At 42.1% G+C, this 27,466-nt stretch overlaps 1 protein-coding gene across 1 annotated transcript in view; it reads left to right on the forward strand.

Annotated features, from left to right (window-relative positions):
- OSMR (oncostatin M receptor) overlaps positions 1-27,466 on the forward strand; it is a 107,237-nt gene that overhangs the window by 43,030 nt on the left and 36,741 nt on the right. Inside the window, exons 5-8 of the mRNA XM_082264846.1 lie at positions 1,444-1,731; positions 3,927-4,056; positions 7,890-8,035; positions 12,793-12,923. Coding sequence (XP_082120972.1) covers positions 1,444-1,731; positions 3,927-4,056; positions 7,890-8,035; positions 12,793-12,923 — 695 coding nt within the window. The remainder of the gene's footprint in view (positions 1-1,443; positions 1,732-3,926; positions 4,057-7,889; positions 8,036-12,792; positions 12,924-27,466) is intronic.

The following is a 27,466-nucleotide window of genomic DNA, read 5'->3' on the forward strand; positions in this document are numbered from 1 at the left end:
GGGGTGTCCCCTGCTCAGCCGCATCAGTTGACATTACAAGAAAGCAGACCGGCGGCTCTAAACAACATGCTGGGTGATGCCTCTAGCTGCGGGCATCACCCCGGTACAACCCCTTCAAGCTGAGGCTACATATTTGTGTTCCGTCGGCGCAAAGGGGTTGTAAAGGAATTTTTCAAAATAACAAACATGTCTATACTTACCTGTTCCCTCAGAGTGGCCCGATCCTACTCTTCTTCGGTCCCCCGCTGGCGCTCCTGTCTCCTCCTCTCTTTGCTGGTGCCCCCAATAGGAAACCGATTCCCATAGGGGCACTCATGCCAGTGTGTTCCTGAGCCCCGCTGCTTTGTCCATGGACACAGACACAGGAACTCAGCCCCACCTCCTGCTCCCTCGTCACTGGCTCCTGCTGCAATCGATCTGTCCAGGGAGGTTGGAAACAGTCAGGAGAGTTGGAGCTCTCATGCACAGTGCTGAATAGTGATGGGGTTCAGGTAAGTATAAAGGGGGGGGTGAGGGGTGAGGGGGCGAGTCTGTGACACAGAAGGTTTTTTTACCTTAATGCATATAATGCATTAGGGTAAAAAAAACCTTGAGGCTTTAGGACCACTTTAATTAATGTATTATTAAAAGTGATATAATTTAAGAAGTAGAGTATTATTGGAGAATAGTATGAAGGTATTTATAAAAGGTTTAAAATTTGCTGTCTCACAGGGATCTAATAAATGTGTAAGGAGACAACCATAAATGAAGGATACCTGAAGTGTAGAATACACTAATTTAAGAAACCCCTCACCTTTTACACCATTGAAGAAAGTGGATAGTTTATTAACAGATTCAAAAAGGCATCACTACATTTGGAGTTTAATTGGTGATAGAAATTAAAAGCATGGTATAATGGTAAGCATAGTAATTTATCCAACACAGAGTAGAAAGTATTAGTATCATTGTTTTTATTAATTATGTTGATCATTTTATTATTTATTATTAGTATTATTTTTTTTATATATTATTAAATTATTTATTTTTAAAATATAAAAAATATTTGTAATATTTAAAATATATTTTTAATATATTTTTTTAAATTTAATGCCAAAATCAACAGATGGACAAAAAAGGAGCATAATAGAATTTAAAAAACAGATCCTACAAATAAGAATAAACTAGTAATTATTCGAATACTGAAGAGAACATATAAGGAAGTGGTAATGAATAAATCTGAGTTGTTTTTGTAACAAGCTTGACATGAGTTTTACTGATTAAGCCAAGGTTTACATTTAAAACTTCCTATCACTTTGGATTATCAGATCTTTTCTGACATGCCTGTATGGTCATGGAAAAATGTACGATTCTTCCTTTGAGCTGTCTTATATTATTGTTTTCAAATTCACTTTTGAATAGGTGTGGTCTAATTTTTACATCGTATGTCGCCCTTTATTTTCCCAGGAAAGAACAAGGAGACCAGAAATAACATAGTTATCTATCCCCATGAGAAAATTGTTCAGGAGGGTTCTGAAGTTAGTTTTTGCTGCTTGCCCGGCCTCTCTGAGAAAGTCCAGGAAATGACCTATAAGAGGGAACGTTATCAGAACCAGTCCCAACAGATGAAAACAGAAAGTTTTGTGATTACGGTGAAAAATGTACCAATGACTCGCTCGGATGGAGATAATGTTATCTGCCGAGTGGACTCTATGGGCAGGAAAAGACAGACTGGAACCGTTCTCATTGTTAGCAGTAAGTGTACTTATATGAAGTTATGTCATCAATGTATTGCAGCCTCCACTTGACTGCTGCAGTTCTGATTTGAAGGGCCAGTTTTAAATCTGGAAAACATGCCCTTAGCATTACTGCCTAAAAGTTCTGTCACGGGGATACTTGTGATGTCACTGGGTAATGGCTTTTCCCAGGAGACCTCACCCCTTAGATTATATCAGCTGTCATTTACCACAGCTGTCAGTAGACATGTGTCAGTAGACCGTATAAGACAGTATAATTTTTTTCTTTCATTGGGTTGGTGGGCTTTGGGGCTCATGATTAAAGTGATTGTTACCTCAAATGTCCCAAATTGCTTTAGCATAAAATATATTCTTATCAAAGCAGTGCAGTGTTTTCGCTTTTATTTTTGTTACATGGTAAATACCCCTATTTTGTTGTTGAAATTCTGGTCACATGTCCCCTTTTCTATCCTCGTCTGTAGCCGAGGGAGCCGAGAAGGAGGGGCCTAGATTTCTCCTGACGTATGCAAGATATGTTGACCCTGTGGCCATGCAAAATATTTTTTTTAAATGTTCAAAATTATTAGTGTGTGAAAAGATACAAGACTGACCTGCAAGCTCTCTCCCTAGATTTTACAGTGTGTAAATCAATGCAGCTTTTACTAAGAGTAGGGGGAGGAGCATCTTCAGGTAAGTATTTTACTCCACAAAGTCCATACGAGAGGAGAGGGGAGGGGGTAGGAGAGGAGAGGGGAGGGGGGAGGAAAGGAGAGGGGAGGGGGGAGGAGAGGAGAGGAGTGGGGTGAGGAGAGGAGAGGAAAAAACTGTTATTATTTACACTTTATATTTTTTTTTATTTTGTAACTGAGCAGGGTTACTATGCGCCCCTTTCATATTCATGGGGCACAGTATCTGGAGGCCCCTTATTGTTAAAGGGGTCTTTCAGATTTCAATAAGCCACTCACTGGAAGACCCCATGACCCCTGGGCCAGTGTTGTGGGGAGGAGGATCTTATCCTCATCAACACAAAGAAAATGTGCTTTCCCAGGGGTGCGAGATATAGGGCCTGGTATGGTTAAGGAGGAAGGGGGGGGGGGTTTGTGCGAATCCTCCCTTTTTCTGTCCTGCCAGGCTACATGCTGGGATATGCGTATGGATTTTTTTTTTGGGGGGGGGGCTGTATGCATTTTTTCTTCATTTTTGCTTAGGGCCTCCCCTTAAAAACCATAGCAGACCCGAAAAGTCTGGTATATAATTTGGGGGGGACCCCCACACTGCATGTCTTAAGCCACAACCCTGGCCCAATAGAGGTGAGGATCTGATCAGAATTTGGAAATCCTCTTTAAAAATAAGGGGGCGTCCCTATGTGAATGACTAAGGGGTATATAGTAACCCTACTTATGTACAAAAAATGTAACATACGTAACATGTATGAGGTAAGACGCTGCCCAAAACTGACCCGATGCTTCAAATGTGGATACCTGTCCTCTGATGCGTTTTGCCCGTCCACCGGGGCTTAGTCACAGAGGTCGGTTTTAAGTGGTGTCTTACCCCACACATGTGTGCGCTTCTGGATTAGTGTTTTGATGCTTGCTCCCCCTCTCTGAACAATGGCAGGGACACCTGCTAGCCTTCAGCTTTGAGTGGCATTCCAAGTCTTTACCTGATTACATATGTAACATATAAATAAAAACACACATAGTTTCTTACCTTAACAAAAAAAGTTCCACAATATAAATCCATCGTCAATCAGGTTGCCCAGGGATCTATCCTTGTCAATCACAATGAACTACACCTGCCGAAAAAAAAAAAACCTTACGACCCTAAGGCAACAACAGCCACTTGTCGTAAAACAGCTCCCCAAATGAGTGGCCATATTTCAGCAATGAAGTCACCCCCTATCCCACTCCTTTGCTTATGTTGCTGGGGATTCCCAGCATGTAAGAGAATGGGCAAGTGATGTCACTGGTTGGTAAGGTTGGGGCTGGTGCAGGAAGCTGTCATGTTCATTCAAGCTGAATGCCCTAAACACACATACCTAGTCTCAGGCAGGGACAGAATGGATTGGTCAAAATCACATCCCCACTGCTGACTGGACAGTGAATAAACTTTATCAATTATGAGTCATCACTCTGCTCTTTCATTGTTTCCCCATTTTCTCTGCAACACACTGTGCAATCTAACCTACATGTGCTTTTTTTATCAATCTTACAGGACCACCTGAAGAGCCAAAGAATTTTTCCTGTGAAACAAATGACTTGCAGAGGTTCCACTGCACCTGGAGGCCCGGGCCTATTTATAACTTCTATGGTCACCTTGCTGAAAAATATGTATTGCATGAATGGTAAATTGAAGAGACTACCGGGGGGGGGGGGGGGGGGTTGGGGAATTTATTGGGATAATGCTTAGCAGCCTTAGCTATGTGCTACTAATGCGATAGCCGAGGGCGCCATTCTATGGGGGTAACCTATAGCTGGGCTGTCAACTCTTTTAACCATTTATCAGAATTTATAATATACAGCAGATACATTTTAAAGCTGAACTACAGGCAAACTGCTAAATATACTAATAAAATACATGTATGGAAGTTGCCTTACTAAGCTGTATTTTTGTCCATCCAGTCTTGACATTTACACAGTCCAACAATACAGTACAGCCAGTTCGGTAACCAGATGCTTTTTTTCTTTACTACAGTAAGACAACATGGCTAGGTCTTCTTCCTGCCCCCACCCTGTGGTTGGGCAGTAAAGAAGCAGCAACCGGCAGAGGAGACCTAATTGGCCTATTGCGCCTCCCTTCTCCCAGTTTGCGTACCGCTGTACAGGGAATTACAAGAGACTGAAATCAGGAGTGTTCATGAACCTATCACCTGGGGTACTGGCCAAAAGTCTCCAGTCATGTGCCCCTGTCTTAGTCCTGCAGCTACACTTCCTGCTAATTGATTGTGCTTTGGGGAGAATATATGCAAAAGTAGAAAATGTTTTTTAGTGTAAGGGACATTTAGACGTCAGCGTAGGTCACAAATTGTTTGTGAAGCTTCCTGTCTGTTACTGAAAAACAATATGCAGAAAGATAGATTGTGCCTGGACCTAGGACATGAGAGATGGAAACTATTTAGGGTACAATGGAAGAGCAAGGGACTTTGGTAGAAAAAAAAAAAAAGGTCAAAGGAGACGTCAAAGAGTAGTGATAAGGAGAACAAAAAAGGGACATGAGCTCTATTCATCATGACAACTTTTCACCCTAGATGTGTCCAAGGGTGCCCTGAGACTTTCTAGATCCAAATAATGTGCCTGGCTGAAATCAAGTCAAAATCAGTGATTTGTAAAAAAAAAAAAAAAAAAAAAAACACGGCTGCCTGCTAAGCAGTTAGGCAGCCACATGCTGGTGTATCACTCTCAGTTTAGGAGGAGGATACAGATTCCCGGCCTATTTAGCAGCTCCTAGCTAATCCCTGTGAAGGTGTGTTCAAATGGTGGCTGGGTTATTGTTGAAAAGGCTGGAGCCCTGGCGAGTCTGTTGTCTTCCCCCCCTGTTGAGATAGAGCCAGAAGTTTAAGAGTAAAGCCTCGTACACACGTACCGATCGTCGGCCGTAAATATTCGGCCGACGACCGATCGGCCAATTGTAGGCTTGTTAGTATGATGCTTCCGACAGCCGACAGCGCATTTTCAGCCGAACAGAATCTGTTGTGCAGGCATTAAAATTTTTGTTGGCCAACACGAGAACGGCCGATTGTTCGCCAGTCAGTACAGAATTCGGCCGACAATCAGCAGATTTGCAAGACTGGGCATGCTCAGAGAAGAAAAAAGACACGGAAAGTTAACCATCACATGACATCACTTCTGCAGTCGGCTGTTGTTGGCCGACAAAATTTGTGTGCAGTCTTTTGCACTTTTCAGCGGACAGGACAGCCCTGGACAAAAGACGGCCGATCGGTCGGCCGACGATCGGTATGTGTGTACGAGGTATATGGATACACACTATTCAACTTTTGTTGGTAGATTTCCTTCAGATTTACCTTTTCTATGTAGTGCAAGGGCCTGCCAGATTGCATACAAATTGAAAGTGTTTAGGTCTGACCTCTATTATATGGTTTTGGTAAATCTAAAGGAAAAAGTCTTCAGAAAATCTTATAGTGTGTATGGCCCATAAGGGGACTACTTGCTTTTGGACCCCTCTTCCTGGAATGGAAAGTGGGCTACTCTGCTGGAGGTCATGTCTCTGGGCTGATTATCGCCAGGGTCTGGGATTATAGCCAAAATTCCCCCTGTGTGCAGTGCTTAATGGTCCTGCAGCTGCCAGAAGCTAGACCATCACATCTCATTTTTGTTAAAACCGTTTCAGCAATCCCCCTGGTCCACAGCTGGGGTGGATACAGTACTGCATGCAGCTTTAAGGTAGAGACGAGTCCTCTGCAATTTGTGCACCAAGCATTTTGAAGTATCTAACATCCTGCTGGTCTTCCAAGTTAATAGTTACTGAGTAATAAATTGCAAAAGGAATACCCCTGGGCTGGTCATTGAACCTGTGCAGATGAGATGCTGCTGTGTGCCTGGCTACCTGCTCTGACTAGGGAAAGAACCTCTGGACAGTGGCCCTTGTGAGGGTAGCACTACTCTAGTTTTGCTCAGAATTTCCTCTGGTACCTCAGGGTGAAGCAGAGATCATAAAATGTTCAGTGTACTGCAGGATGGAGGCTATAAGGTTGGTTTAGTGAAGGCAAATAGGCCTATTTGACTTTACTATATCAATCCCTATGTGTCCTAAATATTGTGCTGCTTGCACTATAGTTTGTGAAACCAGGGCTGGCACAATACATTGTGCTGCCTGGGTCCAAGAATAAAATGCTGCCCCTCCCCCCCCATCCAACAATAGGCCCCCCACAAATCACACCCAACAAAAGGCCCCCCACATCCTTTATTTTATATAAATATAAAATTTTGAAAATATTATATATACCGTTATCTTCTCCCATAACTCACCACCGGACCAGTCCACTAAACACCCACTGTCTGTCCTCAGTCCTCCTGTCACTACTGTGTCTGCCACCACCCTAGAAGATCCAACCTACCCTGCGTGAGATGGAGTGCGTCAGATGGAATGTCCAACGTCATTGCGCACACCACGATCATGCAAGAGACACTTCACCTCCTCATACTCATCAGTTTGCTCTACGGGCTGCAGTATGAGATGGGGAAATGAAAACCCATAACGTGGTGAAAACTCATGACACACAAAACTGCTGGAAAAAAATGATTGGGAGTCAATTTGCTGCCCCTCTCCAAGTGCTGCCTGGGTCCAATGGACCCAGTGGGACCCATGGTAGGGCCGGCCCTGTGTGAAACATAAGCTAAGCCCAAGAACGCAGCTGAGCCCCTGGATTTGGTATATAATATACCATATCTGTGGATTCTAAAATACCCGGTGTGCCCCGCGCCCAACGGTCATTCTATTGCATTGGGTGGATGAACTGAGTTGTCTAAAGAACTAGGATGTAAAAGTACAGTTAGTGAAGGTATGACCCAACATTCAGCAAAGATTGAAATATGACTTGGCAAGATTACAGAACATGAAGAACACCAAAGGGATTGATTCGATAGAAGTTCTGAGGGCACATGCTGTGGGTGCCAGGGTCTAGCAATGCCCCTACCTGAAATATTAACCTTTTAGGCTTATGAATCATGTTGGTATTGGCCACCAGATGACTTTTGTTCTTCTTGGTCACAGCCACGGCAGGGGACAGGATCTGTGTGCAGCAGGTGCAATGATTGGCTGCCTCTACATGAGCAAAGAGCGCAAGGGAGCTAGACTTGAATATTGGCTTTTGGTCTGCTTTATCCCAGTATATAGACCCGTATTCTTATGAAAGTTTCTGATTGTTTCCTGTGTGGTTGAGTCACTTGAATGTTAAGTTAGAAGACTGGAATGTGAAATTTATTTCCCCACAATGACTTCCGCTGCTTATATCTCAGGATCTGGTAATTATTGTGACATGCGGTTTTTACTGATGGTGACCTCTGCTCATAACAGTTATCATTGTATGCCAAAGATGGTGACAAAAGGAAGTTATACACAAAAAGATATGATCTAATAAAATAATTCACACGTGTCTTTATAAACATTTATTGGACTCAGACTCATTATGTTTTATTGTTTGTTTTTTACTTAATGAAGGTTATCTGGAAGGTCGGCTTCTTGCTCTAGAGAAAATTGTACGTGGCCCATTGCGAGCAACCAGCAAATCTATAACTTCACATTGACTGTTAAAAATAAAATGGGCGAGAAAAGTATACAAGCTGCTGTGGTTCTAGCAGAGAGAGGTAAGTTGGTAAAAAAAAAAAAAGAACTGCCAATGGACATTGAGTCTGTGGGACCCGTTAACTGGCTCCGGCTGTGTAGAGTCACAGCAAGAGCGAGCCGCTAGCGGCACGTACTTGCGCCCGCTACCTACCTACAGTGCATTGCGAAAGTATTCGGCCCCCTTGAACTTTTCGACCTTTTGCCAAATTACAGGCTTCAAACATAAAGATATAAAACTGTAATTTTTTGTGAAGAATCAACAAGTGGGACACAATCATGAAGTGGAACGAAATTGATTGGATATTTCAAACTTATTTAACAAATAAAAAACTGAAAAATTGGGCGTGCGAAATTATTCAGCCCCCTTAAGTTGATACTTTGTAGCGCCAACTTTTGCTGCGATTACAGCTGTAAGTTGCTTGGGGTATGTCTCAATCAGTTTTGCACATCGAGAGACTAAAATTTTTGCCCATTCCTCCTTGCAAAACAGCTCAAGCTCAGTGAGGTTGGATGGAGAGCGTTTGTGAACAGCAGTTTTCAGTTCTTTCCACAGATTCTCGATTGGATTCAGGTCTGGATTTTGACTTGGCCATTCTAACACCTGGATATGTTTATTTGTGAACCATTCCATTGTAGGTTTTGCTTTATGTTTTGGATCATTGTCTTGTTGGAAGACAAATCTCTGTCCCAGTCTCAGGTCTTTTGCAGACTCCATCAGGTTTTCTTCCAGAATGGTCCTGTATTTGGCTCCATCCATCTTCCCATCAATTTTAACCATCTTCCCTGTCCCTGCTGAAGAAAAGCAGGCCCAAACCATGATGCTGCCACCACTATGTTTGACAGTGGGGATGGTGTGTTCAGGGTGATGAGCTGTGTTGCTTTTACGCCAAACATAACGTTTTGCATTGTTGCCAAAAAGTTCGATTTTGGTTTCATCTGACCAGAGCACCTTCTTCCACATGTTTGGTGTGTCTCCCAGGTGACTTGTGGCAAACTTTAAACAACACTTTTTATGGATATCTTTAAGAAATGGCTTTCTTCTTGCCACTCTTCCATAAAGGCCAGATTTGTGCAGTATACGACTAATTGTTGTCCTATGGACAGAGTCTCCCACCTCAGCTGTAGATCTCTGCAGTTCATCCAGAGTGATCATGGGCCTCTTGGCTGCATCTCTGATCAGTCTTCTCCTTGTATGAGCTGAAAGTTTAGAGGGACGGGTGTAGATTTGCAGTGGTCTGATACTCCTTCCATTTCAATATTATCGCTTGCACAGTGCTCCTTGGGATGTTTAAAGTTTATGAAATCTTTTTGTATCCAAATCCGGCTTTAAACTTCTCCACAACAGTATTTCGGACCTGCCTGGTGTGTTCCTTGTTCTTCATGATGCTCTCTGCACTTTAAACGGACCTCTGAGACTATCACAGTGCAGGTGCATTTATACGGAGACTTGATTACACACAGGTTGATTCTATTTATCATCATTAGTCATTTAGTTCAACATTGGATCATTCAGAGATCCTCACTGAACTTCTGGAGAGAGTTTGCTGCACTGAAAGTAAAGGGGCTGAATAATTTTGCACGCCCAATTTTTCAGTTTTCTATTTGTTAACAAAGTTTGAAATATCCAATAAATTTTGTTCCACTTCATGATTGTGTCCCACTTGTTGTTGATTCTTCACAAAAAATTACAGTTTTATATCTTTATGTTTGAAGCCTGAAATGTGGCAAAAGGTCAAAAAGTTCAAGGGGGCCAAATACTTTCGCAATGCACTGTATATGTGATCCTGCGCAGTGAAGCAGTAAAACTGCTAGAGAGTGGCTGGCAAGTGGTTAAAATACATTGGGGGTGATTTACTAAAGGCAAATAGGCTGTTCACTTGGCAAGGGAATTTTCCACATTGCAAAGATTACCTAATCGCCTCCAAGGAAAATAAAAACAAAATGTATTTTTGCTTTTACATGATTGGATGATGGAAGTCAGCAGAGCTTCACCCCAGCCTATTTAGCTTTAGTAAATCAACCCCAGAGTGAAAACTGGTCACGGGGTATTCTGGCAGGACAGTAGACTTTCCCTGGTAGTGGTAAGAGGTGATTCAGTGTGAAATGTGAATCATCCCGGTGTGAAGCAGACCAGAGAACCATTTCCTATGGAACACTTCTGGCTCTGTGGTTTGTGGTGGAGTGGATGACCAGAGTGGAGCGTTAAGAGAGAAATCCTGGTCATTATTACGGAAAGTGCTGATTTATAAAACAGTAGAACAAATGTTTTGCTGTCCAAAGCTTCTATCTGGAGACTTCTGTCCAATATATATCCTCTATTGGGAAAAATGACAGCTGGGATCTGGTAGGCTGCTGTAGGCAAGCACATATTTTTATATCTAGGATTTTTAGTAGTCATACAAATAGAGACTTTCTGATGGTCAATATTTGCATATATATAGATTCAGGATTGCAAAAGTCCCTTGTCTGCTCCCACCTCTATTGATGTGATGGGGGACCGGAAAATGTAATTAAAGCCCTGGTAAGCAAGTAAGAGTGGGGGCGTGGTCTAGTAAAATCTATTTTTTTCATTTAGGCAGAAACGAACAGCAAAGCTGCTCTGGGCCCCACTGTTAAGCTAATGAGGCCTGGGCCCAGTACAACAGGACCATTTGTACTGCCTTATCAGCGGCCCTGCTTAGATTTAGCCCCTAATCCCCCCTCCCCCCCACATGCTGTGTAAGTCATACACAGCACTGACACAGTGCCTGGGAATGTGCTTATTGTCCACTATCATGATGATATTCTATCAGGATAAGGAGACGGGGCAGTGCTGGGGTGATAAATGCTCAGGTAAGAGGGATTCTACTAAATTCACATTTTTTGTTTAAATTGGATGTAAACCCAATTTATGAAATTTGACCTAGGCACATATATCTGTGGTGTTTACTTACCTCTCTCCAAAGCCCTAAGTTCCATGTCTTTCTGCTGCTCTGTTTCTCTGTTGTCAGCATAATAACTACTGACAAGTTCTCCGACACATGTGATAAAAGCAGCTGGAAATTTGTGTCAGGGAGGTTGCTCTAAATAGTTTAGAAGAGAGCTGGTCTATTCACATCACAGCTCTGCAAGTTTCTTCCTTCCTCTGCCTATGTGGAGGGGGTGCCTTTCCTCCAATTAGCTGTCACACAGTGTATGCCAAGACTCCACACCCAGTGCTGAAAGAGGAAATAAAAAATTCTAACACAATGTGCACTTTCTAAAGAATATAGAAAGCTGAAGACAGCAGATAAACATGTAAAACCTATGTAGGGAGATTTGTCTCATCTCTGTGTATCATCTGAGGCTGTTCACTTCACTGGGTATATGTGAGGGTTTACATCCACTTTAACAAACTGTTTTACCTGCCAAAGGTTTGTCATTCTGTGTGGCCAGTGATTCCAAACAGTACTAGACTTTCACTGCAGCACTGCTTGGTCAGAAACCCATCCCCAGCTTGCAGTCCACTGACTGGACAGTGATGGGGTGGCATTACACTGATGAGTCATCCCTCTGCTCGCTTTGCTCTCTCCTCCTGTCAATTTTGTCCTTGTCAGCCCATGTACAGTACTGCAGAACCTGGTTAGTTGTGCTAACCCTCACTTTCTCAGACAAGATTCCAGCAGAGTCAGGAGCTTCCACTATTTACATTTAAAAAGAAATGTGCATTAATGTGAATTGTATGTTAATAAATATGAAATATTTACCTATTTTTATTGTTTTTAGATAGCTGTGATCTATATGTACACTATATATATATATATGTAGCACCCTTGTTTTAATGCAAGGTTGCTGTTAAATTTAGTTGCTGGGCCTTAACTAGCCTGGCTGTAATTTTACTGTGGTTAATTGAACTTCCTCTCTTAATCTGGTTTGACTGCGTTTCTCCCTTCCGTCAGTAGGTGGCACTGTTGCCTCTGACACTAGTGTGAGAATTACAGTTAAACAAACTGTTAATGTCCATGGGTCTCTCAGCCAAATACAGTGTCACTACGGCATTCTGGGAGATCTTATTTAAGAGGGGGGAGGTCCAATAATCGGTCTCTTCCCGCCCGGACCCCCTTGGGGGAGGGTGTGTATTGCTGTGCTGCTGCTGGCAAGGTCTGAAGTCTGAGGCCTGGTCACATGCCTGGGATTCTGCTGAGGAGAGCCAGCGACCCACATGGGAAAGATCATCCACAGACATCCAGCAACCTGTGTGAGTAACCTGCCTGTTTCTGATGGAGGACAGTTGTCCAGACAGTACAGACCACAAAAAGGGATTGAATCTGGTGGAGAGAGATTGCCTCCCAGATCAATCTGAAGTTTTATGGATACCTAATGATTCTCAAGGTCTGTTATCCTGTACCGCTGTCTGAGTACCTGTCTTTTGCAATGGGAGTCTGCCTAATAGACTGTTCTTAAAGGGTGTCCTGGACCCTACCCCTCTCTCCCTCAGTTTATTTTTGACCTGTTGAGAAGAAATAAACTATCCTGTTCCTTCAGCATAAAAGTGACTGGCGCCCATCATTTATTTTACCTGCATCACTACCCACAATGCCTGACAATCCACACCCACAGGAGGTATGTAGCCCCTCTCTGCCTCTGAAGGTCATCACTAGGCCCTAGGGGGTTCTGGGGGTCCGCTACATATATATATATATATATATATATATCCCCTAATGTTGTTGCTTTTACAGTATTAGGTGTAGGGGCACCATGTACAGTTTTCCAGATTATAATTGTCATCATTTTTATATCCCACTTTACCTCTTACCAGTTCGCCTCATCAGTCCTACAAATGTGGTGGCAAGATACGTGAATGCAACAGATGCTGTCTTAGTCTGGACTTTGAAGGCCGACTACTCATCTCTTGTTCTGCGTTGTCAGACTGATCTGAAGGAGAGTGCAGTAAGTGGAAAATAAATCAATCTTGTGTTTTTTTATTAAACTTACACAATTCAGCAGCTGGATTGAAATATATGTATATTTATCTAATCTAAAGCTGTTGATCCCACCACAATCTGGGTGCACACAGTAAGGGATATCCAACAAGTAAACATGAAGCTCGGAACACTCACAGGAATTTGAAAGAGCATAAAAAATCCAAAGCTTTACTCACCAACGTTTCAGTGGGTGACAGTCCTTGAGAGGTGGGCAGCCCCACCAAAACTTTGGTGAATAAAGCTTTAAATTATTTGCGCTCTTTCAAATACCTGAGTTCCATTTTACTTGTTGGATATCTAAGTGAAATGTAAGAGATTACAATTACTTTCATTTATCCATTAGTATTTATGCTCCAATATGGAGATTCTCATAGCCTAGGGTTAGGACCAAATTATCATTTGTTTATTTATCTCACACTCACAGTAGGGGAGTGCATAGTGCTAGCAGCAATACTAGTCAATCACATCATAGATTGCTCACAGTTTATCTCAGTATTATTAGAGTTAGGACCAAACTATCTTATAGTGATCTTGACAAAGCAAATCGGCTTCCAACATTTGCATGTGTCGTGCAACTACAATTGGGGTGGTTGTCATTTTTGTTTACCCTGCTCATGAGAGCTTACCTATAAACTACATTTGAACACAATATCACAAATATATTAAGTGAGTTGTAAACACACCGTGCCAAACTATACAAAAAATAATAATACTAACAAATTATTGGACTGCTGTTGCTTCAAGCCTCTAGGGGTGAAAAACCATGGATAAATAAATTGCAAATTGCAATTAGCAGCGCAAACTCCTCAAATAATATACTGTATACCGTATAAATCCCAGTACTGAAAAAATATAATTAAAAAATCATAACAGTAATAAAGTGCTCAAGTGCAATAATAATTCTAAAGTACATAAATTAGTAGTGCAATTATTAATACATTTATATAAAATGTGCAGATTCAGTCCAAATAGGTATATATATATTTATGTGCAAATACAATGTAAATATATGCAAATATTGTCCAAAGTAAGGGGGTTCACCCAAAGTGAATAATGGCTCCTTAAAAGTTCCAACTGAGTGAGCAAATGTGTGTAAATTGTGCAAATATAGTCCAAAGTAAGGGGGTTCATCCAAGGTGAATAATGGCTCCTTAAAAATTCCAACTGGGTGAGAAAATGTGTGTAAATTGTGCAAATATAGTCCAAAGTAAGGTGGTTCATCCAAGGTGAATAATGGCTCCCTTAAAAGTTCCAACTGGGTGAGCAAATATGTGTACATTGTGCAAATATAGTCCAAAGTAAGGGGGTTCACCCAAGGGGAATAATGGCTCCTTAAAAGTTCCAACAAGGTGAGCACACTCCTCAAAGTGCAAAGTGCTAATTGTCTAAAGAAATAGTGATGGTGGCACCCTCCATATATTGCGGGTTTAGAAAGAATTCAAACTCACCAGATGTTGTTGACCTCTTTTACCTTATGGCAAACAGAGATCAAAACGCACTTGTGAGATCCCCGTGATCTCTGGTCCGGCAATCCATACGTCCTAACGGAGGAAGTTCCTATATGCGGGTCTCAGGGGACACAAATCACAGGGAGAGACGGACTACTCATTGTGTAGTATTCAAAAATCTGGTTTATTTACAAAAATGCCCCATGAGGCATAACAGCATTAAAAAATTTAATATGTAGCGTATATACAATAAAACCGATCCCTTGGTCCCAAAATCTAAGCTTCAGCACGGTAACCCACACAAACATATTATATCTTCATCGTGTACTAACGCACCGCTCTGCATTGCACCTCTTACCCACAACAATTAGGTCAGAGAAAACGTGAAAAAAGAACGATGTAGAAAAATGTGAATACAAATGTAAGGAAATGCACATAAAAACACGTAAAAGGGACCATTCACACTACAACGCAACTGCAGTCAATTGCATTTCCATACATTTCTTTGTTCAGTTTTCTAGATTCTTTTAATTCCACTCACCTATTCCTAGTTCTCGGTGTGGGTTAGAGTGCATTGCATTTTGATGTGTTTAGACGCGTTTCTGTGCATTGCTGTGTGATATTATGCCACATAAATCTGCAAAGCTATGGAATACAGAGAAACACCGTGTTCTGGTGTGAACATGACACTCAGAAAACAATAGATTTTTATGTGCTATTTCAGTTACCTGTGTTTTTTCATGAAGGAAAATTCAGGTAACTGCATATATTGTGAATGGCCCTTATAGTTATTACGTTTTCACATGTAATGAGGTGCATCCACCTTCTTGGGTTCACCACTGAAATATTGCCAAGAGCTCTCATTAGTTATATCAGTGTATGAAACACTCCTCCAAGTCAGTTCACCACAGGCAGAATACAATTCACACGTTTCCAACTCCGTCTATTCACCCTCCAGCAAAGGGATTTGGGTTCATGTGGTATATTCCATACAGTTCTTTAATCCGTTAAAAATATATTACAAAAGATCAAAGCCATCCTTGTATAACCTTTGAAAGGCATACAGCAGACCTTTCTCCCATTTCCAAGAAGGGAGCCTACTACGTTGTATGGTAAATATTGCCAATGTCAAATGCTGCATGTAATCCTTAAAATGTCTCTGGACAGTATCCCATGAGAGCTCTGGAATGCATCAGCGACTATATGTCATAGGAGATAGGACACATCTGCTTGAATTCTCCAGAAATGACATGCAGATCTCCAGTGTTAATTTATATTATTTACTGTCCCAAAAAAATGAACACGAAAAAATGTGCATACTGTATATCATGGTAAGTCCAGTATATATATATTCCAGTATATATATATATATATATATATATATATATATATATACCAAAAGTATTGGGACGGCTACCTTAACCACTTCAATTCAGAGCACTTTCACCCCCTTCCTCCTGCCCAGACCAATTTTCAGCTTTCAGCACTGTCACACTTTGAATGATAATTACTCAGTCATGCAACATTGTACCCAATCAAATTTTTTTCACACAAATAGAGCTTTCTCTTGGTGGTATTTATTCATCATTGTTTTTTTTTTTTTTTTTTTGCGATATAAGTGAAAAAGAACGAAAATTTCGGGAAAAAAAAACCCTTTTGTTTTAGTTTCAATTATATAATTTTGCAAATAAATAATTTGTTTTCATAAATTTGGGCCAAAATTTATGCTGCTACATATCTTTGGTAAAAATAACCCAAATTAGTGGATATTATTTAGTCTGTGTGAAATTTATAGAGTCTACAAACTATGGTGCCAATCATTGAAAATTGATCACACCTGATGTACTGATGGCCTAGCTCATTTATTGAGGGCCTGAAATGTCAGGACAGTACAAATACCTCCCAAAATGACCCCTTTTTGGAAAGTAGACATTCCAGGGTATTTAGCAAGAGACATAATGAGTTTTTTGAAGTTGTAACTTTTTCCCACAATTCTTGGAAAAATTAAATTTTTTACACAAAATAGTCATAATAACCAGTTATTTCTCACACACAGTATATGCATACTTGCAAATACACCACAAAATACATTCTGCTACTCCTGAGTATGGCAACACCACATGTGTGAGACTTTTATACAGCCTGATCACATACAGAGGCCCAACATGCAAGGAGCACCGTCAGGTGTTCTAGGAGCATAAATTACACATATCATTTCCTAACGACCTATCACACTTTTGAAGGCCCTGGAGCACCAGGACAATAGAATTACCCACAAAATGACCCCATTTTGGAAAGCAAACACCCCAACGTATATTCTATGGGGCATAATGGGTCTTTAGAACATTGGGGCGCGGGAGAGTGGCGAATACGGGCGTACATCATATGACGTCCGCCAGGAGCGATAGAACATTCCTGCTGGCGTCATTTTATAATGCGCCGGTAGAGAAGTGGTTAACACACACATGAACTTTAATGGCATTCCAGTCTTAGTCTGTGGGGTTCGATATTGAGTTGGCCCACCCTTTGCTGCTATAACAGCTTCAACTCTTCTGGGAAGGCTGTCCACAAAGTTTAGGAGTGTGTCTATGGGAATGTTTGGAAGGCCTGGCTCACAGTCTCCGCTCTAATTCATCTCAAAGATGTTATATCTGCTGGCCAGCCAAGTTCCTCCACCCCTAACTGGCTCATCCATGTCTTTATGGACCTTGCTTTGTGCACTGGTGCGCAGTCATGTGGGAACAGAAAGGGGCCATTCCAAAACTGTTCCCACAAAGTTGGGGCCATGAAATTGTCCAAAATGTCTTGGTATGCTGATGCCTTAAGAGTTCCCTTCACTGGAACTAAGGGGGCTAAGCCTAACCCCTGAAGAATGACCCGACATTATAATCCCCCCTCCACCAAATTATTTTGACCATTGCAAAAAGCAAGGTCTATAAAGACATGAATGAGCGAGTTCGGGGTGGAGGAACTTGACTTGGTCTGACCTCAACCTGAAAGAATACCTTTGGGATGAATTTGAGCACTAACTGCGAGCCAGGCCTTCTTGTCCAACATCATTGCCTGACCTCACAAATGTGCTTCTGGAAGAATGGTCAAACATTCCCATAGTCACACTCCTGAACCTTGTGGACAGCCTTCCCAGAAGAGTTGAAGCTGGTATAGCTGCAAAGGGTGGGCCAACTCAATATTGAACCCTACGGACTAAGACTGGGATGCCATTAAAGTTCATGTGTGTGTAAAGGCAGGTGTCCCTATACTTTTGACGAGAGAGAGAGAGAGAGCGAGGAGAGAGAGAGAATTTAGGTCTGGAGACTTGCTTGTCCAGTCCATCACCTTTTCCTTTAGCTTCTTTAGCAAGGCAGTGGTCATCTTGGAGGTGTGCTTGGGGTCATTATCATGTTGGAATACTGCCCTGTGGCCAAGTCTCCGAAGGATCATGCTCTGCTTCAGTATGTCACAGTACATGTTGGCATTCATGGTTCCCTCAATGAACTGTAGCTCCCCAGTGCCAGCAGCACTCATGCAGCAAAAGACCATGACACTCCCACCACATGCTTGACTTTAGGCAAGACACACTTGTCTTTGTACTCCTCACCTGGTTGCTGCCACACACGCTTGACACCATCTGAACCAAATAAGTTTATCTTGGTCTCATCAGACCACAGGACATGGTTCCAGTAATCCATGTCCTTAGTCTGTTTGTCTTCAGCAAACTGTATGCGGGCTTTCTTGTGCATCATCTTTAGAAGAGGCTTCATTCTGGGGCGGTAGCCATGCAGACCAATTTGATGTAGTGTGCGGTACATGCAGGGCCGCTGATAGGGGGGGACCACCAGCCATCTTGTAGGGGGCCCGAGCACACAGGGGGGCCCACACAGAGAGGGGGATTAGTGATGGACAACAAATACAGAAATCTTCCTCCAGCACCTGAATCTGATCTGTCCCTCGCCCTGCTATCAGCTTTTATCTGTTGAGAAAGAGACAGTTGTCCCTCACTAATCCCCCTCCCTTGTGTGGGCCCCCCTCCTAGCACTTATCTCTGCTCAGGAGTTTATTTGTAAATTATAACTTTGTTTCTCTCTCTCTCTGTCTCTCTGATCACTGAGCTCCAACTTGCCCAGCCTGTATATTTTTCTCATCTCATCTTTTTTATTTAACATAGTTTTTTTTTTTAGATTTAGCAGGAATTATGTGAGTTATGTTATATTTGTGTCTGCTAATAGTGATTTTGTTGTAATTTTAGCTAAATATATCTTTAATATTTTCTTGGGGGGGGGCCCTGCCAGGTAGTCTGTACCGGGCCCCGCAATTTCTAACAGCAGCCCTGGGTACATGGTCTGAGCACTGACAGGCTGACCTCCCACCCCTTCAACCTCTGCAGCAATGCTGGCAGCACTTATACGTCTATTTCCCAAAGATATGGATATGACGCTCAGCACGTGCACTCAACTGCTTTGGTCAACCATGGCGAAGCCTGTTCTGTTAAACTGCTGTATGGTCTTGGCCACCGTGCTGCAGCTCAGTTTCAGGGTCCTGGCAATCTTCTTATAGCCTAGGCCATCTTTATGTAGAGAAAGAATTCTTTTTTTCAGATCCTCAGAGAGTTTTTTGCCATGAGGTGTCATGTTGAACTTCCAGTGACCAGTATGAGAGAGTGAGAGCGATAACACCAAATTTAACACACCTGCTCCCCATTCACATCTGGGAGCTTGTAACACCAATGAATCACATGACACCGGGGAGGGAAAAGGGCTAATTGGGCCCAATTTGTACATTTCCACTTAGGGGTGTACTCACTTTTGTTGCTAACGGTTTAGATATTAATTTCTGTGTGTTGAGTTATTTTGAGGGGACAGCAAATTTACACTGTTATACAAGCTGTACACTCACTACTTTACATTGTAGCAAAGTGTAATTTCTTCAGTGTTGTCACGTGAAAAAATATAATAAAATATTTACAAAAATGTGAGGGGTGTACTCACTTTTGTGGGATATTGTGTGTATATATATATATATATATATATATATATATATATATATATATATATATATTAATAGATGTAATTATTATATATATTAAAGGCTCACTTTAGCCAACAGAGATCGTATTCAAATGGTAAAGGAACCCCTGCAAGGGGCAGGGAGTCTATGACTTCAATGTAACGAATCCTAATTGTGTAAATCATATGAATTTAAAACAGAGGTATATGCATTGGGAGTCCAAGGATATACTCCAACATACAGTATGCACTAGCTGAAAAATAAAGGAACAGTCGTGATTTTTCATCAATGCCGTTGTAGGAACTAATCCTAAAACTAAAGTTGGCCATACACTAATAGATTTCCAAATGATCATTCCTACGAACATACATACAAAAATGAGTACAAAAATTCATCAGTAAATTTAATGACTTGACAAATGTAATTTGAAAGAACCTCAAGATTTTGTTTGCTTTTCTAACAAATGTGGGAACAACAAAATTTATAATGAAGGTATACTGGACAGTCACTGAAATATCTAATGAATATTTAACGTGAACAGACAATACAAGAGCAGTTTTGATAAAAAGCATAAAACAAAACTTTACTGGACGTCAAAATACATAAAGCTTCTTACACATAAAAGTTACCATAAACATTAACAAGACTCAAACATACACTCCTATTTCCAATATCCCAAAGAAAGGTCAAATAACTCTTAAGTCTGGCAACAGCTTGCACTCGATATCTGGAGCAGGACAGTGAGGAGGTTTTTTGCTGAATGCTTTCCTTCCTCAGCTCCAAAGACGAACCCTACCTTCCCCATGCTAGAGACTTCATTTATAGTCCTGTAGACCAGAGACCACCCACAGGATGTAAATATTACTGTTGACCACTCAAAGGTTGTTTTGTGAGTGATGTCAACAAGACATGCTTCCCCCCCAAAACCACATGGTCAATTGCCTATATGGCAGACATCTTTACACACGACGTCAAAAGCTCATTAAACCACCTGTGGGTGAGAGATATTATTACACATGTATGGGAATATTTGTCATGAATCAGTTAAAAAATATCCACAACTGATACAATCCACCTGTTGATCCCATACATAGGCAAAATTTACAATTCAATCATTTCTACTTCTCGTAAAGGCCTAGCTTTCCTCAAAGATTTGTTTCCCTATATACATCACGCACATCATAAAATTCATAGTTACAAAAATATGCCTACAACATTCACAAGCTAATTATCTTCAAATAAAGCATGTACAATATGTATGCAATAAATATCTTAAACAGTTACTCAAAGATGGAATCAAGATAGAATCTTCTTAGTTATTTGCTCAGTCTAAATTGCTTATCAAGCCCAAAGCAGACATGTTGTTCCTTTTGTGTTACAAAAACAGCTCCCCCTTGTCTAAACACAAGCTTGTTTCAAAAGTCCTAAACACCACCTCCCCCTACTTCTTGTTCCTCTGTTTAGCTCCTCAGGTTTATTTGCATATCAGTGGTGGATGGGGGGGGGACCTAGCTTCTTAACACAGAAACATTTTAGAGATATATATATATATATATATATATATATATATATATATATATATATATATATATATAATCAAATATCCATAGCAACACATTCCACCTCTTGATTTTAAAGCTCTTAAAGCCTTTCTCCAGAAAAGGGTGAAATAAACCCCCCGTATTGTAAATGTGAGATTTTCTTTCGACTCCCGTATGTTCTGGGCAATCAGACAATGTCCCTGGAAAACTCCAACATTCCTTTGAGCAAGGTTAGCAATGTCTTTGGCAGTCTGTGGAAGGAAAATTCCAGATGAGGAAAGTCCCATGTCCTCCTTCCTTGTCCTCCTGGTCATAAGGAAATGCTCAGATGAAAGTCCCCTCCAATTCAGCCACCATCAGGAAATCATCCACATCTTCCTCAGGCTTCCATCCGATCTTCTGGTCTGCCTCATCTAATCTGGCTTGATAATCTGCTCTGCCTGCTCCACCTCTACGTGCTGTAACAGGAAGTCAGCTAAATCTGGGAATGTAGTCACAGGAAGGAGATACATTTCCACCTGACTTAGAAAGTCCATTAATTAATTTAGGGTGTTGGCTACAGAGATAGCCAGCAGGAAGTTGAAAGGCCTTCACCTGTTCAGAATGAGGGAGTTAAGGCTCTATAATTTGTTCAGAGAAATTCCTATTGTTTGCTGCCTCCAGAAGCTGTGTCCTGAAGCCATGTGGGCTGGGAGCAGGAGGACAGTCAGCGTGTGCCTCCCGACAGGATGTGTGGGCCTGGGAGAAGACCCCCCGGAGTGATGTGTGCCCGGGACGGTAACCAAGGGTGAAATACGTCTCAAAGGTGAGAAGACGAACTGTTGATGTGAAAGAAACAAAAGGACTGTGTTGCCCTGTGAAGCTATTACAAAAGGACTATTGAGTGTCCGCTATGTGACAAGGAAGTCTGCCCGACGGTAGGTTGGAGACAGACACTTAGGCAGGTTCCAGTTGTGAGAAGGTAGCCGCCCACAGAGGCAAGGATTTGTTTTCTGTTTTATTTTATTTTGGATGTTTTGCTGCATACAGCCTGGTGAAGAAAACACCATTTAATAAACCACACTGTTTGTTTGCAAGCACTTGTCGGCTACCTCTCTGGGAAAACGCACCCCCCAAGGGGTCATCCACACCCGCCACCGAGCTAATCCCTTACATATGGTGGAGGTATGCAGTGGGCAGAAGCAGCAAGATCCCTGCAAGGAAGTGCAAATGTTTGATGAACTTTATCTGGTGCATGAGATTGCACAATCTATGTGTGCAGGAGAGAAGATCCTGACAAAAAAAAAAAAAAAAAGTGTTTTAAAGAGACAGGGGTCTCAAAATTTTTTGATGAACTTTGTTGTGTCTGGTGCAAGTGACTGCACAAACTGTGTGTTAAAGAGACAGTGGTCTGAAATTTTTTTTTTGCTGGACTGTGAAAAATTTGTTTGTGGAGTTATTGAAGATGGGGCGGTCCAAACGCCTGAAAAATGCAAAGATAGATGAAATGAGAGACCGGATTCTATGGATGGAGGGGATGTTGCCGTCTGAACCAGCCCCATCCATGCCTAAAGAGAGTCTACTAAAGAGGAAGGTTGTTGTCCCTAGCAACACTGATGAAACTGCTATGGAGACGCAGTGTGCTCAGATGAAAAGTAAACTCAAAATGGAGGAGATGTTGAAACATCTGATTATATCAAATGCAGCTCAACAGCAGGCAAATGCAGCTCAACAGCAGGCAAATGCGGATTTTCAGCAGAGCTTTGCAGCTCAACAAAAGGCTCATCAAGAGAGCATGGCAGGCTGGAAACAGAGACGCCAGCAGCCAATGGAGGCCATCGGTTTGGAGGAAACCGAGTATGTGTGCAGGGCTGAGTTGGATGCCTTGCAACGGAAAATGGAAGAAAAGGAACAAGCCTTGGAATTGCTTAAAATGGAGCATAGAAACTTGCAGGAAATGAATGAACTACTCAAGTCTCATGTGTTACAGTGGGAAGAATCCACTGCTCTTCTTTTGGTCGAGTTGCAAAAACGCAGAGAGACTATAATGGAGAAAGATACCATCCTCATGGAAAAGGAAAGTGAAATTCAGACTTTGCAGAAGCAAAGTATGGCTGATATGTTGGAGTTGCGTAATCAGCTGGAAAAAAGTCTTCAGTCTTTGGGAGCTACAAAAATAGACCTGCAGGAGTCGCAGGAACAGAATGTCGCTCTGAAAATGACATTGTCTCTCAGCGACAACGAGAAAAGTGAAAGAGAGGCTAAATTACTGAGTACTGTGTATGAGCTCACTACTTTGAGCAATGTGGTAAATGAATGGCGTGCGGACTGTGAAAGTTGGAAAGGGGAAGCCCAACGTGTCCAGCAGCAGTTAAAGGAGAAAGAAGCCTGTGTGGCAGAATTACATTCTTATTCCCAGATGCTAGCCAATGAGGTGAAGGCTCTTATGCAGGGAAAAGAAGATTGTGAACATAAGAGGGAAAAAGTAGAGGCACAGCTTCTGGAATCGCAAGTCAAGGTGTCAGAAGGTGACCGATTGTGTGCTAAGCTGTCAGAGAAGGCAAACCGACTGCAGGTTGAGTTGGACAATGTTACAAATCAGCTTTCTCAAGCAGACAGCAAATCTAGAGAAATTGCGGAAGATTTTTCTATCTTGGAATCGCAGCTGCAAGACACGCAGGAACTCTTACAGGAAGAGAGGTGTCAAAGGCTGAGTTTTAGCACAAAGCTCAAACAAATGGAAGATGAGAAAAATGGCTTCCTGGAACAATTAAAAGAGGAGGCGGAAGCAAAGAAAAACCTATCAGAGCAAGTCGCAACATTGCAAGCTCAGATAGCGGTTATGAAAAAACGCATGGAAGAAAGCGTTGGTTCATTACAGTGTGTTGAAGATGTGAAAAAGAAGTTTGATCAGATGCTTGGTGAAGAGAAGAATGTGTCTGCAAAATATGCAGAAGAACGCGCACGTGCAGAAACGGAGGTGCGTGATAACGAGAGCAAAGCCCTGTTCTTGGCTCGCTCTTTGGAGGAAGCTCTAGAGTGTAAGGCTGAACTAGAAAGTGTTAAACAGCTGCGTACAGAAATGGAAGAATTGGTCAGCTCCAAGGATGATGTTGTGAAAAGCGTTCAGGAGCTAGAAAAGTCTAAACGAGCCTTAGAACAGCAAGTAGAAGAGATGAAGATTCCGTTGCAGGAACTGGAAGAGGAATTCCAGGCAACAGAGGATCTGTCCCAAAGAGGGGATAGTGTGCCTGATGCAGTTTTTAAAAGGATCAGTGTTTTGGGGTCTGTCCTGAGTGAGCCTCAGAAATGTGATGACACGTGGCTTGAATCACCCCTTTGGAATAAACCGTTCCTTCAAAAACTTCAAGCATTGGAAAATGTATCATTAGAACTTCAGCAAATAAAGGAGTTGTGTAAGAAATGTGATGATTTCTCAGTTCAGGCTGAAAACCTAGTGGAGAAAACTAAAGCGGAGAAAACTAAAGCAAGTGATATAAATCTGGGAGGAAAAAGCAAACGCCACCTAGTGGAGAAAACTAAGGCTGTTGGTGAAAACGTGAAGCAAATGAATTTCAAGTGCCTTTCAGAGAATATTTCTAAAATGAAACTGGTGAAAGACGGGTGGCAGAAGTTTGATCGTGATCTTGAGATGCATTCCATGTGGAATTCAGATAGAGAAAAAGAACTAGGTGACCTTGAGCGGTCAAATAGTTCAGCAGAAAGTGCATTGAAGAAACCTGTAAAAGAATGTGTTGCAGTTCCATGCTTCTTCACTGATGCAGAGAGGAGGTCTATAATGGATACCACCCAGATCGCTGGGTTCAACTGTGTTGTTGCCTTTGACCCCTATGTTGGTGGAAGGAAAGTTGATGATGTTCTGGTTGGCTTCTTCTGTGAAGAGTTTGGCAAGAAATATAAACTGAATATCAAATCAAATAGTAGGCCTTTACTGCGACTCGCTCAGGAGGGCGAAAAGTTTAAGAAGTTGATGAGTGCAAATGCTTCAGATCTGCCTATGAATATGAAATGTTTGAATGATATTGATATCTCTGGGAAAAGGAACAGGGGTCACTTTGAAGAAATGTGTGACAGCCTGTTGTCTCAATTGGAAAATCCTCTGCACAGCATCTTAGAGCAAGCAAAGCTCAAGAAGGAAGATCATTCCCTTTTACAACAAAAAGTCAATGATTGTGTACAGCTGTATGGAGAGGCAACTCAAGTCACAGAGGGATGTCAAGAGTCCCTACTTGGAACAAAGGTTCTCAAAGTTTTGTGGAAAACATTTATGGATTGCAGAGAGAGGCGTCTTAAGAATGTTGAAGACATTAAGACTAGCCCAATTGAGTTGCCTATGGATCACGGTCCTCCATGGTGGATTGGACAGACGGTTATGAGGGACAAGCTGTCTGACATTTATGAGAAAGCTGTCAATGAAGATGACAGAAACGAGAAGGAGCGAAATGATGCCAAAAATGCAGTTGAAGAATGTGTATATGAGATGAGAGACAAACTGTGTGGCATTTATGAGAAATCCGTCAATGAAGATGACAAAACAGTTTCATCCGGAAGCTTGAGGATAATAGGAGGCTTATCAGTGAGTCAGCAGTGCTTGACACATGCGTGCCTGGAAATCTGTGTCCCAACCCTAGGGTTGAAACAAGAGGGGGGGGTATGTAACAGGAAGTCAGCTAAATCTGGGAATGTAGTCACAGGAAGGAGATACATTTCCACCTGACTTAGAAAGTCCATTAATTAATTTAGGGTGTTGGCTACAGAGATAGCCAGCAGGAAGTTGAAAGGCCTTCACCTGTTCAGAATGAGGGAGTTAAGGCTCTATAATTTGTTCAGAGAAATTCCTATTGTTTGCTGCCTCCAGAAGCTGTGTCCTGAAGCCATGTGGGCTGGGAGCAGGAGGACAGTCAGCGTGTGCCTCCCGACAGGATGTGTGGGCCTGGGAGAAGACCCCCCGGAGTGATGTGTGCCCGGGACGGTAACCAAGGGTGAAATACGTCTCAAAGGTGAGAAGACGAACTGTTGATGTGAAAGAAACAAAAGGACTGTGTTGCCCTGTGAAGCTATTACAAAAGGACTATTGAGTGTCCGCTATGTGACAAGGAAGTCTGCCCGACGGTAGGTTGGAGACAGACACTTAGGCAGGTTCCAGTTGTGAGAAGGTAGCCGCCCACAGAGGCAAGGATTTGTTTTCTGTTTTATTTTATTTTGGATGTTTTGCTGCATACAGCCTGGTGAAGAAAACACCATTTAATAAACCACACTGTTTGTTTGCAAGCACTTGTCGGCTACCTCTCTGGGAAAACGCACCCCCCAAGGGGTCATCCACACCCGCCACCGAGCTAATCCCTTACAGTGCTTAGTACCTTAAAAGAATAAAAGACAAAGCAGATTATATGTTCCTTCCAGCTGTGCCAAAATACATAGCTCACTGTTCACATTTCTCAATCTGCCCATTTTTAACTGCAAAACTGTTGTAGGGTGCCCACTGTTGCCTTGTAAAACTTTCGCAGAAAGGGATTGACTTCCGAAGAAACTAATAAACTTGCATGTCTCTCCTTGCTGTCCTGGGAAAACAGGTCTGCTGTGGCCCAGTCTTTACAGCATGGCACTCTCTAGCAATGTGCCCCATTCTATGACAACAAAAATACCTAAAGTGACTGAATCTACCATTCCCAACCACTTGCTTCCACTTCTTAAGCAATGCTGGTGTAGGAATCCCATCTATTTCCTTTCTAGGGACCCCTGTCCTAGGTAAATCAGTTCACATATGTCTGCTGGAGACCATAGGCCTTACTTCCTCATATCTGACTCATTTTGGCCATAGCTGATCAGATCCTCAGCTTACTGCTTATGGGAAGTAGCCGTGCCACATGTCCTACTTTTGCTTACAGGCTTAGGGCCTTTGTCCTTTGTTAGGACATCATTAGACTTGTTTAGGAGGGCTGCACACTACTCATTCAAATCTTCAGCACTGTCTACAGATGTTTGAACACACTTTGAAGCCACTACAGGTTTAACTTTAAATGCCCTATTTCCTAAATCAATCACCTTGCTTGCAGTGTTTTCCAAACACTCGGTCACCACTGCAAGCTGCTCCTTGAGCTCAGTTTGGGTATACCCCTTTACCACTTCATTACGTTTATCACAAGCAGTATCCCACAAACCAAGCTCGATATCTGGAACAGGACAGTGAGGAGGTTTTTTGTTGAATGCTTTCCTTCCACAGCTCCAAAAATGAACCCTACCTTCCCCCATGCTAGAGACTCCATTTATAGTCTTGTAGACCAGAGACCACCCACAGGATGTACGCGTTTCATCATTGACGTCTTCAGCAGCAGTCAATGACGAAACGCGTACAGCGTAGTTGCGTCACTTCCCGATCCAGATCTTCCACGGAGCGCATTGCGTTCCGGAGTACAGCACGCTATTGCCGGCTTCCCATTTGGTCTCTGATCGAGACACACCACTAACGCTGTTTATTATCTTCTGTAATGTGAGTACCCCTTTTGTTTGATGCA

The sequence above is a fragment of the Pelophylax lessonae genome (genome assembly GCF_965119305.1).
Source record: "Pelophylax lessonae genome assembly, chromosome: 1".
NCBI classification, from domain to species: Eukaryota; Metazoa; Chordata; class Amphibia; order Anura; family Ranidae; genus Pelophylax; species Pelophylax lessonae.